General features: G+C 34.1%; 1 protein-coding gene across 12 annotated transcripts in view; it reads left to right on the forward strand.

The window, feature by feature from the left end:
- ALMS1 (ALMS1 centrosome and basal body associated protein) overlaps positions 1–15468 on the forward strand; it is a 230018-nt gene that overhangs the window by 28944 nt on the left and 185606 nt on the right. For 10 of the 12 annotated variants that reach the window (XR_003438292.1, XR_003438291.1, XM_027132039.1 and 7 more), the window contains 4 exons: positions 5486–5681; positions 9059–9176; positions 10309–12454; positions 12561–12710. The exons of 1 other annotated variant lie outside the window; for it this stretch is intronic. Coding sequence is in view for 9 of the 11 variants with exons in the window: in XM_027132039.1 (XP_026987840.1) it covers positions 5486–5681; positions 9059–9176; positions 10309–12454; positions 12561–12710 (2610 nt within the window). In the remaining 2 variants the exon portion in view is untranslated. The remainder of the gene's footprint in view (positions 1–5485; positions 5682–9058; positions 9177–10308; positions 12455–12560; positions 12711–15468) is intronic. One more of the 12 variants, XM_027132045.1, reaches the window with a different exon arrangement.

Here is a 15468-nt window from a genome sequence, read left to right on the forward strand (position 1 = left end):
TTAATATGCATTTTCCTAATGATAATGTGCATCTTTTTGTGTGCTTATTTGCCATCCATGTTTCCTCTTAATGAAGGGGTTGGTTTAAATCTCTTCCCCATTTTTTATGGGTGATTTGTTCCATTTGTTGAGTTTTGAGAGTTCTTTATATATTCTAGATGTAAGTCCTTTATATGTTTTGCAAATATTTTCTCCCAGTCTTTGGTTTTCCTTTCAATTGTTCTATTTGTTTTTTGAAGAGTAGAAGTTTTAATTTTGATGAAGTTGAAGTTGGTTTATTGATTTTTTTTTTTTATGGTTTTTACTTCTTATGTCTAACCTGGTAAATTTTGACCTAATCCTAGATCACAAAAATTTTCTCCTATATTTTTTTCTAGAACAGGGTTTCTCAGCCTTGGTGCTTTTGATATTTGGGCTAGATAATTCTTTATTTTACAGGACTGTCCTGTGTATTGTAAGATGTTTAGCAGCATCCTTGGCCTCTTCCCACTAGATATCAGTAATACTGCCCCATGTTTGTAAATGTCAAAATGTCTCCAAACATTGCCAAATGTATCATGGTTGAGGGGAGAGGAGGGCGTCAAAATCTTGCCCAGTTGAGAATGAGTTTTTGAAGTTTTATAGTTTTAAGTTTCACATTTATATCTAAATCTGTTTTGAGTTGGTTTTTGATTATGGTGTGAAGTAGGGGTCCAGCTTCATTTTCTTACATACGCATATCTAATTGTTATTCCAACACCATTTGCTGAAAATACTCCCTTTTCCCTTGGCATCTTTGTGTGGGTCTATTTCTGGACTCTCTATTCCATTGATTTATATCTCTATCATCATGCTAATACTGTGCTCTTAATTACTGTACTGTCTTGAAATCAGGTAGTGTGAGTTCTCCCACTTTGTTTTTCTTTTTAAAAATGGTTTTGTTTATGCTAGATTCTTTGAATTTCCATATAAATTTTAGAATCAGTTTGTCGATTTCTATTTAAAAAGTCTGCTGGAATTTTGATTAAAATTGCCTTGAGTCTGTAAATCAATTTGAAGGGAATTGACATCTTAACAATATTGAGTTCTCTAATCCATAGACACAACAGTTCTTATAGTTTTATTTAGATTTAATTAGATTGCTAATTTCTTCATCAGTGTTTTGTTGCCTTCAGTGTACCAAACTTAACACGTTTGTATTAGACTTACTGAAATGTTAAAAAAAATTTCAATTCCTACTGTTCATCACAATTATATAGGAATATAATTGACTTTCAATATTGACCTTGTATCCTATGACCTTGCTAATCTCATTTACTAGTTCTAGTATAGTTCTTTTGTAGATTCTTTAGGACTTTTTAATGTATAGACAATCATATCCATTGTATTTTTTTTTCCTTTTTCCTTTTTGATATATATGCCTTATCTACTGGCTGGGATCTACTTATTCTTCTACTTGATCTTCTTGTGTTCTGTCCTCACTTCTGTGAAAGCAAGTGTCACCAACAAATTTGTGTAGCTGAATACAGTAAGCACTTTTCTGTCCTCATCTTAGATGCAATAAATAGCATTTCATGTTCTTAACCAATGCTTAACTTCTTAAAATTATTTCCTTTCTCGGCTTCTCCTGGTTTTCTTTCTACTCCTCTGGCTATTCTTTCTCATCCCCTGTTAAACCTTAAAATCGGAGGTTGCAAGCTGTGGGCCTGCATATGGCTCAAATGTGGTTTGCAGAAAAAAAATTGGGGGGGGCACAGTGTTTTAAAAATTTTTAAACAGAATACTTTAAAGTGTGCATGCAGTGCATAGTTGGCCACAGGTCCCATTACTGTCTAATATCAGGCAGGTTTACTCATTTCTTTTACCTCCCTGTACCTCATTTCTTTTACCTCCCTGTAAAAACACATTTGAGTTTTTAACTTCTGTTTGAAATGTTGGAATGTTTTGGTTCTTGTCTAGATCTAGGGCTTTAAATATGCCTGTGTACTTAAAAATCCCAAGTTTGTATCTCCAACCTTTACTTCTCCCTCAAAATTTGTTTGTATTTATTCTGTTGTTTATTTGTCATCCCTCTTCACATCTGTCAAAAAATATTTAGAGATTTGAGGCCCTTTTTATATTGGTTAAAAAGGTATAACACTCAGAATCATAGCAGCAAAATAAGCAGAAAGAAAAGAATGGTCAACAAATTTTTTTAAATTTTATTTTATGAGGGGAAATTATAAGAGCATGTTTACATGGAGAGAGGAATGATTCAGTAGAAAGGGAAAATGCATGAAGGAAAATGGGAGAATCACATATAGGAAAGAAATCATTGAAAAAAAATGGAATGAGATGGGAAGGTCTTTGATAGGTAGTAAGACTTTTTTTAAATCACAAGATGAAAAGCTGGGTTAGGTAATGGGGTTGTAGATCTTGTGCTAGGAAGATAAGGAAGGTCCACCTCCTGTTCTTCACTTACTAAAGTAGGAAATGAGGTCATCAGTTGAAAAATGAGGAAGGAGGGTTCAGTAGTTCTGAGGAGAGAAAGTATAAAGTAATCATTTTAGCCAATCAACTTACCCGGAAAATAGAGTAGAATTTCCAGGCAAGGCTGAGTGCCCTTGAGGTTTAATGTCATCAGTCTAAAGGAAAACCAGTGTAGGTGTGTGCTTTCTTCAGCAGTGTGCTACTGCTTGGATTAAGACAAGCAGAAGGTTCAACCAGAACTGTGCTTTTGCCAGGCAAATAGGATAGTCGGGGAAAAGGGTAAGAAAGAAGAGATGTTTGCAAGGTAGTGATTATAAGGATGATTATGAACTCTCAGAGTGGTAAAGAGGGAAATACAAGTAAGAAAGGAATTATGAAAAGTGTAAATGTGACAGGTTAGTTGTCTTCAGAAGGTTACAAAATTATTGCAGTTGAGGAGCTAGAGTTAAGTAAGTGATCTGTGGAGGTCAAAGGATGGGCAGGAGAACACATGGATATGTCTCTCATCAGTAGTGAGGAATAAACTATGGGATGAGGCTCAAACCCCGGTCAAAGGGGCTAAGAGATGAGTTGGGGACCCGAGATTTTGCTATAATGAGAGTCACAAGATGACTGGAATTCCCTTGCTTTAAAACCTGTTCATTTGGCCCACTATCCCCTATTGAATAGAGTGCTCTCAAAAGAAAAAAATTAAAATAATCATTCTCGTATTCCTTTTATTTTCAAGTATTAAAAATGTAAAAAGCATGTTTCCAGTAGTAATGTTCGATGTTAAGGATTTGACTGATTTATCTGACATAGATGGGATTGGTATATTTTGGAATGTGAAAGGTCTATAATCCCATAAGCCATAGATGAGTAGTGTTAATATTTTAGAATATTCACTCCAATATTTTTCTCTATATCTATTTATATAACTGATATTAGGTAGTGGATAGTTGTGTATCTTTTTTTTTTTTTTTTTTTTTAACTTACTGTAAGAGCATTTGGTTGGTGAATTTTAAATACTGGAAATAATCCTTTAAAGAAAAAAGTCTTGTTGAAATTGTGAAATCTTTCTAAATTGTAGTACAACATATTTTTATGCGTGGGTCATTTGGGAATGAAAACAATATATATTCTCTTAAAAAAATTTGAGTTGATTAAGGAAGGAGAGTAATAGACTACAAAATAATGAAAATCAGTACATTATATATCTAAGCATGTTGATTGCCGTCAATATAATGTCTCATCTTTTTATTTAAACAAATAAATGTAAATCAAGTGAATTCATTATTTAACAAAAAATTTTACGTAAATAATGAAAAACTGCAAGTAGAAGAAACATGGCAAAGAGAAAAACAAATAATTAAGTTAGAAAACAGAATTGTTAAATTCAAGACAAAATATATACATTCCTAGCAAATCCAGTCAAGAAAAAGAAAAATACCTTAATAAAATAGACTTAATACAAACCTATCAAAGCTTATAGAGTTGGATTAGAACTAGGAAGAAATCAAGAATGTTATAATAGTACCAGCTATCAAAAAGGTTTCTGGATCTAATGGATTCACTGATGAAATCTTTTATATTTTTAAGGAAAATCAAATTTCCTTGTATTAAAAAATATAGAACAAGGTTAGAAAACAAAAGAAGCATTCTAAAATACTGATTAATCTAATGAGTGAAAATGTAAAAGACTGCTAGCAAATATGATTAAGGTCTAGTCTACTACTACCAAGTAAGAAATGTGAAGTTGTTGCAATATGAAGAAATTTATTGCTGTATTTTAACAGATGTAATTGGGGAAAAAAAGATGCTATAATGCAGTTTGATCAAATTTAGTGCTGATTCCTAATAAAATTAATTTAAAATGAAAATAAAAGAATAATAGCATGATAGGACGAATATTCTTTTTTTTTTTTTGTGGTACGCGGGCCCCTTTCACTGTTGTGGCCTCTCCCGTTGCACACGCTCCATTTGCGCAGGCTCAGCGGCCATGGCTCACGGGCCCAGCCGCTCCGCGTCATGTGGCATCCTCCCAGACCGGGGCACGAACCCGTGTTCCCTGTATCGGCAGGCAGACTCTCAACCACTGCGCCACCAGGGAAGCCCAGGACGAATATTCTTAATTATTAACTAATACCAAATTTAAAAAGAAAATGTGTTTAAAAACTGCTTACCGTTAGTATTTAATTCAACTTTATTTCAACATTGCTACCTAGTGTGGTCTGTGGATTGGTGCCAGGCCATGAATTGCTTGTTACTGTCAAGAGATAAGTACAAGAATTAAGAAGTGTTTAGAAACTTTTATAGCAATTTGATGTTTTTTAGAACTAGAAATCAGATACTTAGACTTGTGTTTTGTATTTTGGGCTTATATATCTTTTCAATTTCATTTTCCTAGTTATTTTTACTAGTTTTTAAAATTAGTTTATTATTTTTTTTTACTTGTTACCTGTTAATTTTTATTAGTATTTTAATAAAATGTCAGTCTGTAATGAATAGGAAGTAGGAAAAACTGATCCTTCCTATAGATACTTTGAGAAACATTTTTCTGAATCATGCCACTAATATAAGAGTAAATATTTGAAAGAGACAAGTGAACCACTCACTACGCATGAACCATATGATGTTTTGCACTGAGAAGTCCGCTAGAAACTAGTATAGCAAGTAAGAATTCAGTAAAGTGGTCACATGTAGAGAATATCGTAGCTTTAGGTTTGGAATCTTTTTTTCAGTTTTATTATTATCACATTGTAAGATTTCATCATGAAGAACCAAATTTATTGTTTTAATGATGAGAAGTAACTATTAAAGAATAGCAGAAATGCCAGTGATTCAACATGTTGAAAGATGGGTAATAATGGGAAAAGATCAAAAATGTTATCAATATTGTGAAAAACACAGAACAGCTTTACTTTTTACAAATTTTGATGAGAATGTTGTGAAATAGGAAGCTGTATCCTACGTGAAGGGACGTTTTAATCTAAATGTTAATATGTATGGTAACTCAGTTAATGATTTAGCATATTTTCCTTCAAAATTATTGTTTTAGAGAACAGAATCTTGGCATTATCTTCCTCAAGAAATGGACTCTTCCCACACCTTGGATACAACCCAGACCAGGTTTAATGTGAGAGAGAAAGGGACTGAAGTGACAGACTTCCCCTCTCTGGAGGAAGGTATATTGACCCAATCAGAAAATCAAGTAAAGGAGTCGAACAGAGATCTCTTATGTTCGCCATTGCTAGGTAATGCCTCTTTATTTTTAACTAGTAGTAATACCTCACATTTGTAAAATACTTATGGGGGAGTGCAAATCTTGCGTCTAAATCCTTTCTTGAGCTGAGGAGCTCTGTAGAACTGTACTCAAAGGTAGTAGCTTATTTCTCGTTTTCCACACTGGCCAACTGGCCTAGTTATATTTAAATGTGCAGTTGCTCCTCATTTTATCTCCCCTTGTTGCTCTCAGAAGGGAAAAAAGTGGTAACTTCCTCTAGTGGGTATGCCTCCTTAGTCCTGAATTTGTAAACATATATGTAAACCATATATTTATCCTTTGACTACTTCTCTCAGCAGTGGAGGCTCCATGATGTATAAAAAACAAACAAAAAACAAATGTTCATGCTTAAGCTCATTAGATTCTTAAAATTAGTTAAGACATATATTATTATCCTAAGTTTTCAGACCCAGACATTGAGATAAAGAGGTTAAATGACTTGTCTGAGGTAGAGCTTCCTGCTTTCCTCTGTTTAATGTGGAACTGATTTATTAGCTCTTTACAAAAGATGAACTTTAAGTACTTTTCAAATCATCAAGGTAGGAGGTAGAATTGTATTATCACTACTTTGGATTGTTGCACATATATAAGAATGCTTAGCCAATATGGTAATTTCAGTTTTTTCATTCCTAAATCATAATTCAGACAAATATTCTTTGGTTTTTCCTTCCGTTTTCTTCAGATTTTTATTTTCAAAAATTGAAGAAAATGCCACAACCACATATTTTACAATTAACTTTTGTCAAGGGAGTGGGATTCAACCATGGAGTTGTCGTATCAGAGTTTTGTAGAGGAGCAAGAATTAGGAATTAATTCAACAAGTTCCTTTCAAATACAAGCAAATACTATCCAAGTAAAAATACTAGTGCCAGTATATTCAGTGATGTAGATCATCAAAGTCAATTTTAGTTTTATATTTTAAGAAAGATGTTAACATTAGAGTTCCCTTGTGGGAGGAGATTACCATGATAGTAGATGAAAGGGAAGACTTTGCTATGATCAGGTATTTGAAGGGCTGTCATGCTAAAGAGGAAGCAATGTATTTTTCATTTATTCATTTATTTAACAAATACCTAAGTGCCTATTGTGTGTTGGATGCTAGGGATATATAGATGAAAGCTACTTCTTCTTTTGGGAAGACAATACAGTAAAAGGAAAATAATAGTACCATGGGATGAGTTGGATAGTGGTTTAGAGCAGGAGTCTGCAAACTACTAGCCATAGTCTAAGGCCTGATTTTGTGAGCTAGAAAAGGTTTTAGCATTTTTAAAGGATTGTAAAAAGAAAAGAAGTATATAGGATAGAGATACCGTGTGTGATCAACAAAGCGTAAAATATTTACTAGCTGACCTTTTATAGAAAATGTTTGCTAATTCCTATTCTAGAGGTTAAAATGAGACTACGTAGCTTATAGGGAGGCCGTTTTCAACTTGATACAAGAAAGAACTTTCTAATAGAGCCATTTAATACTGGAAAGGCTGTATAACAAAAAAAAGTGAGCATTATGTCATAGCAAAATGTCAAGCGAAGTTCTCTAATAGGATAGTTTCAGCATTGGGTTGGAGATTGTGCTACATGGCTTCTAATGTATTTTCTAATGTAAAGTTTTATAACTCCAGCTTCTCATTTACTATAGATAAAGTAGAACATTTTAATTATTAGATCCCAGGATCTGATGGCCAGAGGAAATTTCATCATTGCTTTTTTGTTATGCTTGAATCCAGTCATTGTAGGGTGTACCTCACCAATGGCAAATGTCATGATGATGACTGGTGCCAGAACAGTTAGGTATCTCAAAAAAGAGTGATCCAGGCCATCAGTAATTGCCAAAATGTGAGGAAATGTGGGGTCTTTGTTAAAAAATCTTCATGATTCTTAGAGGGGTAAAGATTTCTGTTATGAAGGTTTAAGACTGAGTCTGTAGCCAAAGAGGAACCATACCGATTAGTCCTTGGTGGTAAAGGTTATCGTTATCTTTCAGTTTCTTATTTTTAATTAATCCATTCAGTAAATAAATAATTGTATTTTGAGTGCCTACTAAATGTAGCTGGTACTTTGCTAGGCACTGAGGGTACAGCTGTGAATAATGCAGACATGGAGTTGATAATCTAGGTGGGAAGCAGACAGACCAAAGATTAAAACAAGAGTGTGACAGTTATGATAGGGAAGGTATGCAGTATTATTAGAGGCATTCTGAAATCAAGAAAGTATACTGTAGCAACAGTATTGCCTTTATATTGAAAGAACAATTCAGTTTTAGCAAAACATCACCAATCTATTTAAATTAATATGAAATAGAATGCTGTTGGTTTTATAGTTTTGTTTCTATTAATATTTTTTTGTTTTATAGTTGTAGAAATACTATAAGGAATAAGGAGTTTATACCTAGTTGTACATATTTAAGGACATTATAATAAACCTTATTTAAGGTGGCATTCAGGAATTCAGAAGAACTTTTTTTCCTTTATATTAGCAATTCTCAAACTTCTTGTTCACAGAATTTCCTTGACACACTTTAAAGTTACTGAGAACTTTTGTTGATGTGGATTATTGATATTTTCCCATATTAGAAATTATTAAAACTGAGAAATTTAAAAAATATTTATCGACTCATTAAAAAGTAACAACTCCATTGCATGTTAACATAAATTATCTAGTTTTTTAGAAAAATAACTATTTTCCAAACCAAAAATGTTTAGAAGACTAGCGTTGTTTTACTTAAAAAAGAAAAAACTAATGTCTGACTTAATAGAAGACAAGTGGCTTCTGCATTCAGGATGTTGCTTTATCATAGGTAATGTAGCTTCTGGAAAATTCCAGTGTATCCTTATAAGAGAGTGAGAGTGAATAAGGCACATGATATGTTAATATTACTTTGAATATAATTTTGATCCCAGGCATCTTCTGAGAGTGTCTTAGGGATGCCTGGGAGTCTGTGGACCACACTTTGATGTAAGATAGGAAGAAACACTCATAATGGTTAGGAGCACTTGCTAAAAAGTAGAGTGTTTAGATTCAGATTGCACTCTGGTACTTAATCTATTTGAATGTGGACAAATTACTTAGTATTCTTTAAGATTTATGATCATGTTTCCTCATCTATAAGATGGGTATAAAAATACCTATACTTCAAGGTTGTTATGAGGATTAAATAAAATATTGTATGTTAAGTGCCTGGATCTTGTCAGGCTATTAATAAATGGTATTTGCTGCTGCTGCTGTTATATTATCATTCTAATGCTTGTAGAAACTTCCAGATGGCAGCATATTTAGGTTCTTTAAAATACTATATAAGCTAAACAATTAATTTTCAGCATTCCCAACATCTTTATATTTGAAACTTTGCAGTCATACAAGACAATTTCGCTTCTCCTGATTTGCCTTTGCTGACATGTTTGACAAAAGATCAAGAGTTTGGGCCTGATTCCTTGTTTCACCAAAGTGAACTAGATTTTGCTCCTCTGAGGTAGGATGATTTATTTTTCTGTTTGCATGTAACCTTTCTACTCTTTCTTTTCTTCTAAGTTGTTACTAATATTAATGACTTCAGGTGAGACTTTGGGTTGGGAGCTAGATATTCTCAGTACACACTCTGAAGATAACAAGGCCCTAAATTAAGGCATGATACATGTTAATTTGGCATAGTAATATGTGTAAAAATGAGCCAGGGGACTTCAGTTTCTTTAAAAATAATTTCTAATGTATTCTAGTATATTAGGCATATTTTAATTTAGAAGGCACACTAATTTTCTTCCTTCTAAATCTTCCCTTTTGCTGCTCATCAGCCCACACCCATTCTGTAAAAAGCATTCATTTCATGGTCACTAGCTTGTTTGGCACTGTCATTTTTGTCAGCCAATATTGAATGAATCTAGCTATCCTTCATAGGAGGTGCGAATATGAACTAACACGATTTTTCTAATAAACACATCGAAATTAACAGTTACTCCAAATTAATGCCCTTTAGTCATAATGAGAGACAAGTCTGGAATTCTCCAAAGCATATTTGGAATTATCCAAGAATATGTTTTCTTCTTTTAGAAATAAAAAAGAAGCCTTAAATTAAAAAGTATAAATGTTTACGGAGTAAAAACCTCTGCCCTGTGCTATGTATTACTTTAAAATTACTTTTGTGAAAAGTGTTCTATACACAATAGTCAACCAATGCTTAGGTTACTGTTTTGTTTGGGGAGTAACTCACTTAATTGGTTTTCAAGAGCATAATAAATGAGTAGTAGAAGAATTAATGCAGGTTAAATGAATATTAAATTATGGTAGGTGATAAACTATGCATTTTAAATAGTAAAGTTTGATATTTTCATTTAAAGAATCACTTTTTGGGGCAATATTGTTTTGAGGGAAGCCTGAGAAAATATCAGGGTCATAGGATGGTAGTTTACCTTCTGTTTTAAAAGAATTTGCTTTGTTCAATCATTAGCCACCCTAAAGGAATTTGAAATTAGGACTTTGTTTTTCAATATACTTTCAAATAACCTCGATTTCAGTGACATATCAGTTTTGTATTTTTTCATGTTAGTATTTTAAAAAATAAATGTTTTTAATGTGTTATTTATTTATTTTTAACTGTATATTTTCAGGGGAATTCCTGGTAAGTCTGAAGACACTGAATGGTTTTCTCGACCGTCGGAAGTTAGTGAAGCTTTATTCCAGGCAGCCTCAGAAGTAGCTTCAAACTTAGTTAACAGTTGCTTTAGAGTATCTCAGCACCCACTTATAGGTAGTACAGCTATTGACTCTCAGCGCTCTTTATTAACTCTTGAACAAGGGACTAAAGAAGAGATTGTTTCACCTGATACACTTGAGGATCTGAAAACCCCCAAAGACTCTGATAGTTATGATGCTCTTTATTCATATATGTCATGGAAGACACAAGAAGTTATACAGGAGCCAGAAACCAATTTAGCTGATAAAGATCAAGTTTCTTTTTCAACTGCATCTGATACAAGTGATGAATACATAACTCCCAAAGGAAGTGACAGTTTTGATGCTTCTTGTTCATATGTGCAATATGGGAAACAGGAAGCTTTACAACAGTTAGAAAAATATTTAACCAGTAAGGACCGTGATTCTTATTCAGATTCATCTGACACAATTGATAAAAATAAAATTCATAAGGAAAGTGACAATTTTAGTGCCCCTTTTTCAGATATGCCATGGAGCAAACAGGGAGCTTCACACCATCCAGAAATATGTCTAATCAGTAAGGACTGTGTTTCTTTTCCACATGAAGTTGCTCCTCGCTTTTATAGTAAAACGCCACATTGTTTTTTGCATTGTTTGTTGGAAAGAGGAAGAGAGGTTCCCTTGACAGCTGATAGTCATTGTTTTGAGAGTGTTTATTTAAGGGCTCCTGCTGAGAATGAGATGAAACAAAAGATGGATTCTTTGGAGGGTTATAAAGGAATTGAAGAAGATCTGGGGAAAGAATTATCTCAATGTTTTGAACTAAAGGAGAATAGAAATACTTTAGTATTATCAGAGGTGCATCCCAGATCTTCAGAAATACAATACATTGAGAATGTTGTAGTTACTGATAATTCTGTAGAAGTGTCAGAAGCACATATACTCTCCACGGGGCATGATACCTCTAAGATGGAGGTTTTTGGTGGTCCTCTTCAGACTATTAAATCCAACTCAGATGAGACATCAGAACAGCTGTGTTTTCAAGAAGAAGGAAACCAAAAGCCACCTTCTGCTTTTGGTGGGAAAAATGTTGATGCTACTGAAAATGTAGCCTTTCAGGCAGTTATTGCCTCTATTGAACCTTCTGAGAAAGAGAGTACAGTAAATGAAATCCAAACTGACATCAATAAATCTTTAACAAATGACAGCCAAGAAAATGAACCAAAAAATCCAGATCTTTCCCTATTAAATTATGCTGAAAACTTTTTCTTTGATAAACTTAATCACCCACACTATCAATCTACTCCTGGGGTGTTTGAATCAGCAGCTTCAAAACCATTGTTGTATAAAAAAGATGATGGTGATAGCTCCCTGTACTGGCATCCTAATATAAAATCACTCCCCAGTGCTCCTCAGGAAATATTCATTAAGCCACTTTCTCTTAGTCCAGAGCTTAAGTCGTCATCTTCTTTAAGTGAAAAATCTCTCAGACAGGCTGTTGGTCTTGGCAAGACACAGTCAGCTTTATTTCAGTATGATACAGACAATGAACCATTTCTTCCCATTGGGAAGATAAAGTCTGTTTCTGCTCTTGACCTTGCAGAGAAGTTAGGATCTTCAAACATTATTTATCCAATGAAAGTATGGACTTCAGATTCTTTGGTTTTACAAGATTTAAAGCAGCACACCTTTGAAGAAGTTGCAGATTCCTCAAACTGTATTTTGGGTAAGAATGGAAACTCTAGTAACGTCATTGAAGGTCCATCTGCAGCTGTAGGAAGCAGCTTTTCAGCAAACTTGGTGGCATGTAATGCAAAGTCACAAGGTACTTTGCCAGTGATCAGCGATGCATCATTAATTGCAGTTGGCCAAGAGACATTGCTGAAAGCTGATATAGACCAAGGTGAAATTCCTTGGCCTGTGGGAGCCAAGTCCAGTTTTACTGTCTATACAATTATGCAAAATGACTCCTATTTTGTAGAGGGCCTGCAGGGGAAGGCTGAATCTGACATCTATACTCTGGATGATGATACTGAATGCTGTAGCCTAGATGAAAATGATGTTGTATGCAGGAAAAGAGTTGTTGAACTACAAAGAGAGGTGAGACAATAAAATGATTGTTGGGGAGAGACATGGTCTTTTCCAGTATTGTTTCAGAAAATGGTATTGTTATTTGTTTTTACTTTTACTCTTTACTGTTTCCCAGATATGTGACCAAGGTGACTTGACTGGTGAGTGCATTAAGCTAGCAGGTTTAGAAAATTTGCTTGATGATCTAGAGATTTGTGACAGCTCCCTGCACTGGCAGTCTACTGTACAGCTACCATCTAAGGAAGAGAGCAGTTTTGAAGAGCCTGTAAGTTTTTCTGTTTGACATTTCTTATGCGGTAGGGAAAGAAATATTTTAGTTGAAAAATGGGGATGAAAGTATAGGGCCATTTATATCCTCTAATACCAAATTGTGATGTGTAATCTGGTTTTCATCTGATATCCAGGAATATGCTGCATTAATTTGTTAGAGGTTGGCGTAAAAGAAATATTTGTGCTTCGTAGACCATGAGATTTAGTGACTTCTGTGGTGTTTTGGAAAAGGCCATCCTTTGGAGCTTGCAGGCCTTTCATCTTGAGGCATCTTAACTCTTCCAAATTGTGCCAGCAGGAACCTTTGGGATGGTGTTAAGATTAGACTCATTCATGGAGATATTCAGTTGTGCTTTTTTCCCCCTCTGGCCTTCAATGTACAGGCCTTGGTATATAGGCCCTGACATATTCAAGTATTTGTTTAGAAACCCCTGAAAGATTTTAACTTCAGAGGTATCTTGAAGTCACAATTTTCTTTTATGTACAAGGCTTCATTTACCTGGATCCTTGGATCTTTTGGCTTTAATGTTTCTCTGGTTCCATTGCTCATCCGGTTTTGTCTGATACTGTCAGCTCCAATCTGGGTCCCACTTCCTGATAATATATCCTTACATTCTGTTAGTCATTAAAGACAGTTAGGTCATATATGTGGTATACTTAATGTTACTTTCCTTTTCCAGTTTTCCCACGTATAAGATTAGTATGTCATTGGAAAGCTGCTAATTTGAGTTGCAATTATATTTTAAAATATTTATTTATTTATTTATTTCACTACGCCGGGTCTTAGTTGCGGCATGTGGGATCTAGTTCCCTGACCAGGGATTGAACCCTGGGCCCCTGTATTGAGAGTGCAGAGTTTCAACCGCTGGACCACCAGGGAAGTCCCTGCAATTATATTTTGACCTTTAGGTTCAGGTAGTTGAAAAGAGAAACTGAACAAAGATATTGTGATGAATTTTTCCTTTTATTTACAATTTATTTAAAAATTTTAATATAGAGAACTGTTAGGTTAGTTTTATTTTCTTCAACATTCTAGACATTGTTTAATTCTAATTTTCAATTTAATAACGATGGGGATGAAAATGATAGCTAACACACTGTGCTCAAATAATATGCTAAGAGATTTACTTACATGCCTCAATTCATTTAGGCCTTTGGTCAATCCTGTCAGGGAGGATTGTTGGGGATTATTATCATCCCCATTTTACAATTGATATTTAGAGGGTTAAGGAACTTGCAAGTAGGGGAACTAGTATTTGACACTAACCTTGTCAATATACTTAACCACTATACCATAAACTGTTCTTCAGTGAAACCAAAGCCAAGATTTTGCATCATTTTGGCAAGAGTGAAGGTCAGAGTTAGTTTTAATAAGAATGAGAAACAAAATATCAATTTTAAACTTTGAGTTTCTTTTTGCCTTTTTCTTCCAGTTTTATTGAGGTATAATTGACATACAACACAGTATAAGTTTAAGGGATGCAGTGTAATGACTTGACTTACATACATCATGAAATGATGACCACAATAAAGTTAGTGAACATCCATCGTCTCATATGGATACAAAATTAAAGAAATAGAAAAAATATTTTTTCCTGGTGATGAAAACTCTTAGGATTTACTTTTAACAACTTTCATATATAACATACAGCAGTGTTAATTATATTTAAATTGAGAGTTTCTAATTTTTTTGATAGTGCTACTTTTGTAATTTATGTCATCAACTTTTCATGTAGATAAAATATATTTAAAGACATGAAGATGTATATTCAGTTAACAGTGTTGTGCTGAGATTAACTGTGACACAATTTCAAATTTTATTTGCCCTTAACTGTAGGTTTTTAGTCCAGGGAGGATGCTGTTCTCTATATTGTCTTTCACTCTTAGCTCTCTTCTATGGTCTGGGAGTTACGTAATGCTAATATGAGGGAAACAATGAGCCAGACATGATGATAATCTTCCTGCGTGGCCCAGCTTGCTCTCAGGGGGTTTGCCTACTCTTTGGTTTCTTCCTTATTCTCATCTGTGTCTCAGAAGAGGCATTCATACTTGTTTGCCTCACTTTGATACGTATCCATCATTCTCTAAATGATTATTTGGGTATCCACTTATGTATGATGTAGGTTAGGGCTATGAAGAGACTTGAGAATTGGAGTCAAAACCCTGTTCAGTTACTTTGTTATTAGCCTTGTGCCTTGGGCAAATGATTTTGGAGGATCACTCTCCTTCCTTGTCTACATAAAGAATAGGAACAATAATAATCAACCTCAAATGTTGTTATGTTAAATGGGGTATAAGGTATGTAGCACTTACATGGTTAGTGCCTGGCTGTTAGTTCCCTTTACTGAAACTAGACCATTAGACTCTTACCAGGACTTCCTACTCTAATTCATTATTCTGTTCCTTCTCTCTCCTTGTTCCTGGCAGCAGCATATTACATTCTTTTAACCTCTATAATAAAATACTGTTTTAGTATCCCTTATTTTGGCCACGTAACTCTTAAATATTATTTAAGGTTGACTCCTTAGATTTCTTTTGTGTTTGTTTTGTTGGTCCCCACTCCATCCCAAAGAATTTGTTTCCTCTCAAGGTTTAAATGCTTTTCTCTGTGTGGATGGTTATCATCTCTATTTTAAGACCCTAGTATTATTTCTCCTAGGTAGAAATTTCTTGCATGAAATTTTCCTGTGAATAGTCCCAACATCTCAAATTCACCTTGCTTAGATCAGAATAATTCATTTTTTTCCTAAAAT

The sequence above is a fragment of the Aethalodelphis obliquidens genome, unplaced genomic scaffold, assembly GCF_003676395.1.
Source record: "Aethalodelphis obliquidens isolate GAN/ISIS:26980383/991018 unplaced genomic scaffold, ASM367639v1 scaffold40, whole genome shotgun sequence".
Classification (NCBI taxonomy): domain Eukaryota; kingdom Metazoa; phylum Chordata; class Mammalia; order Artiodactyla; family Delphinidae; genus Aethalodelphis; species Aethalodelphis obliquidens.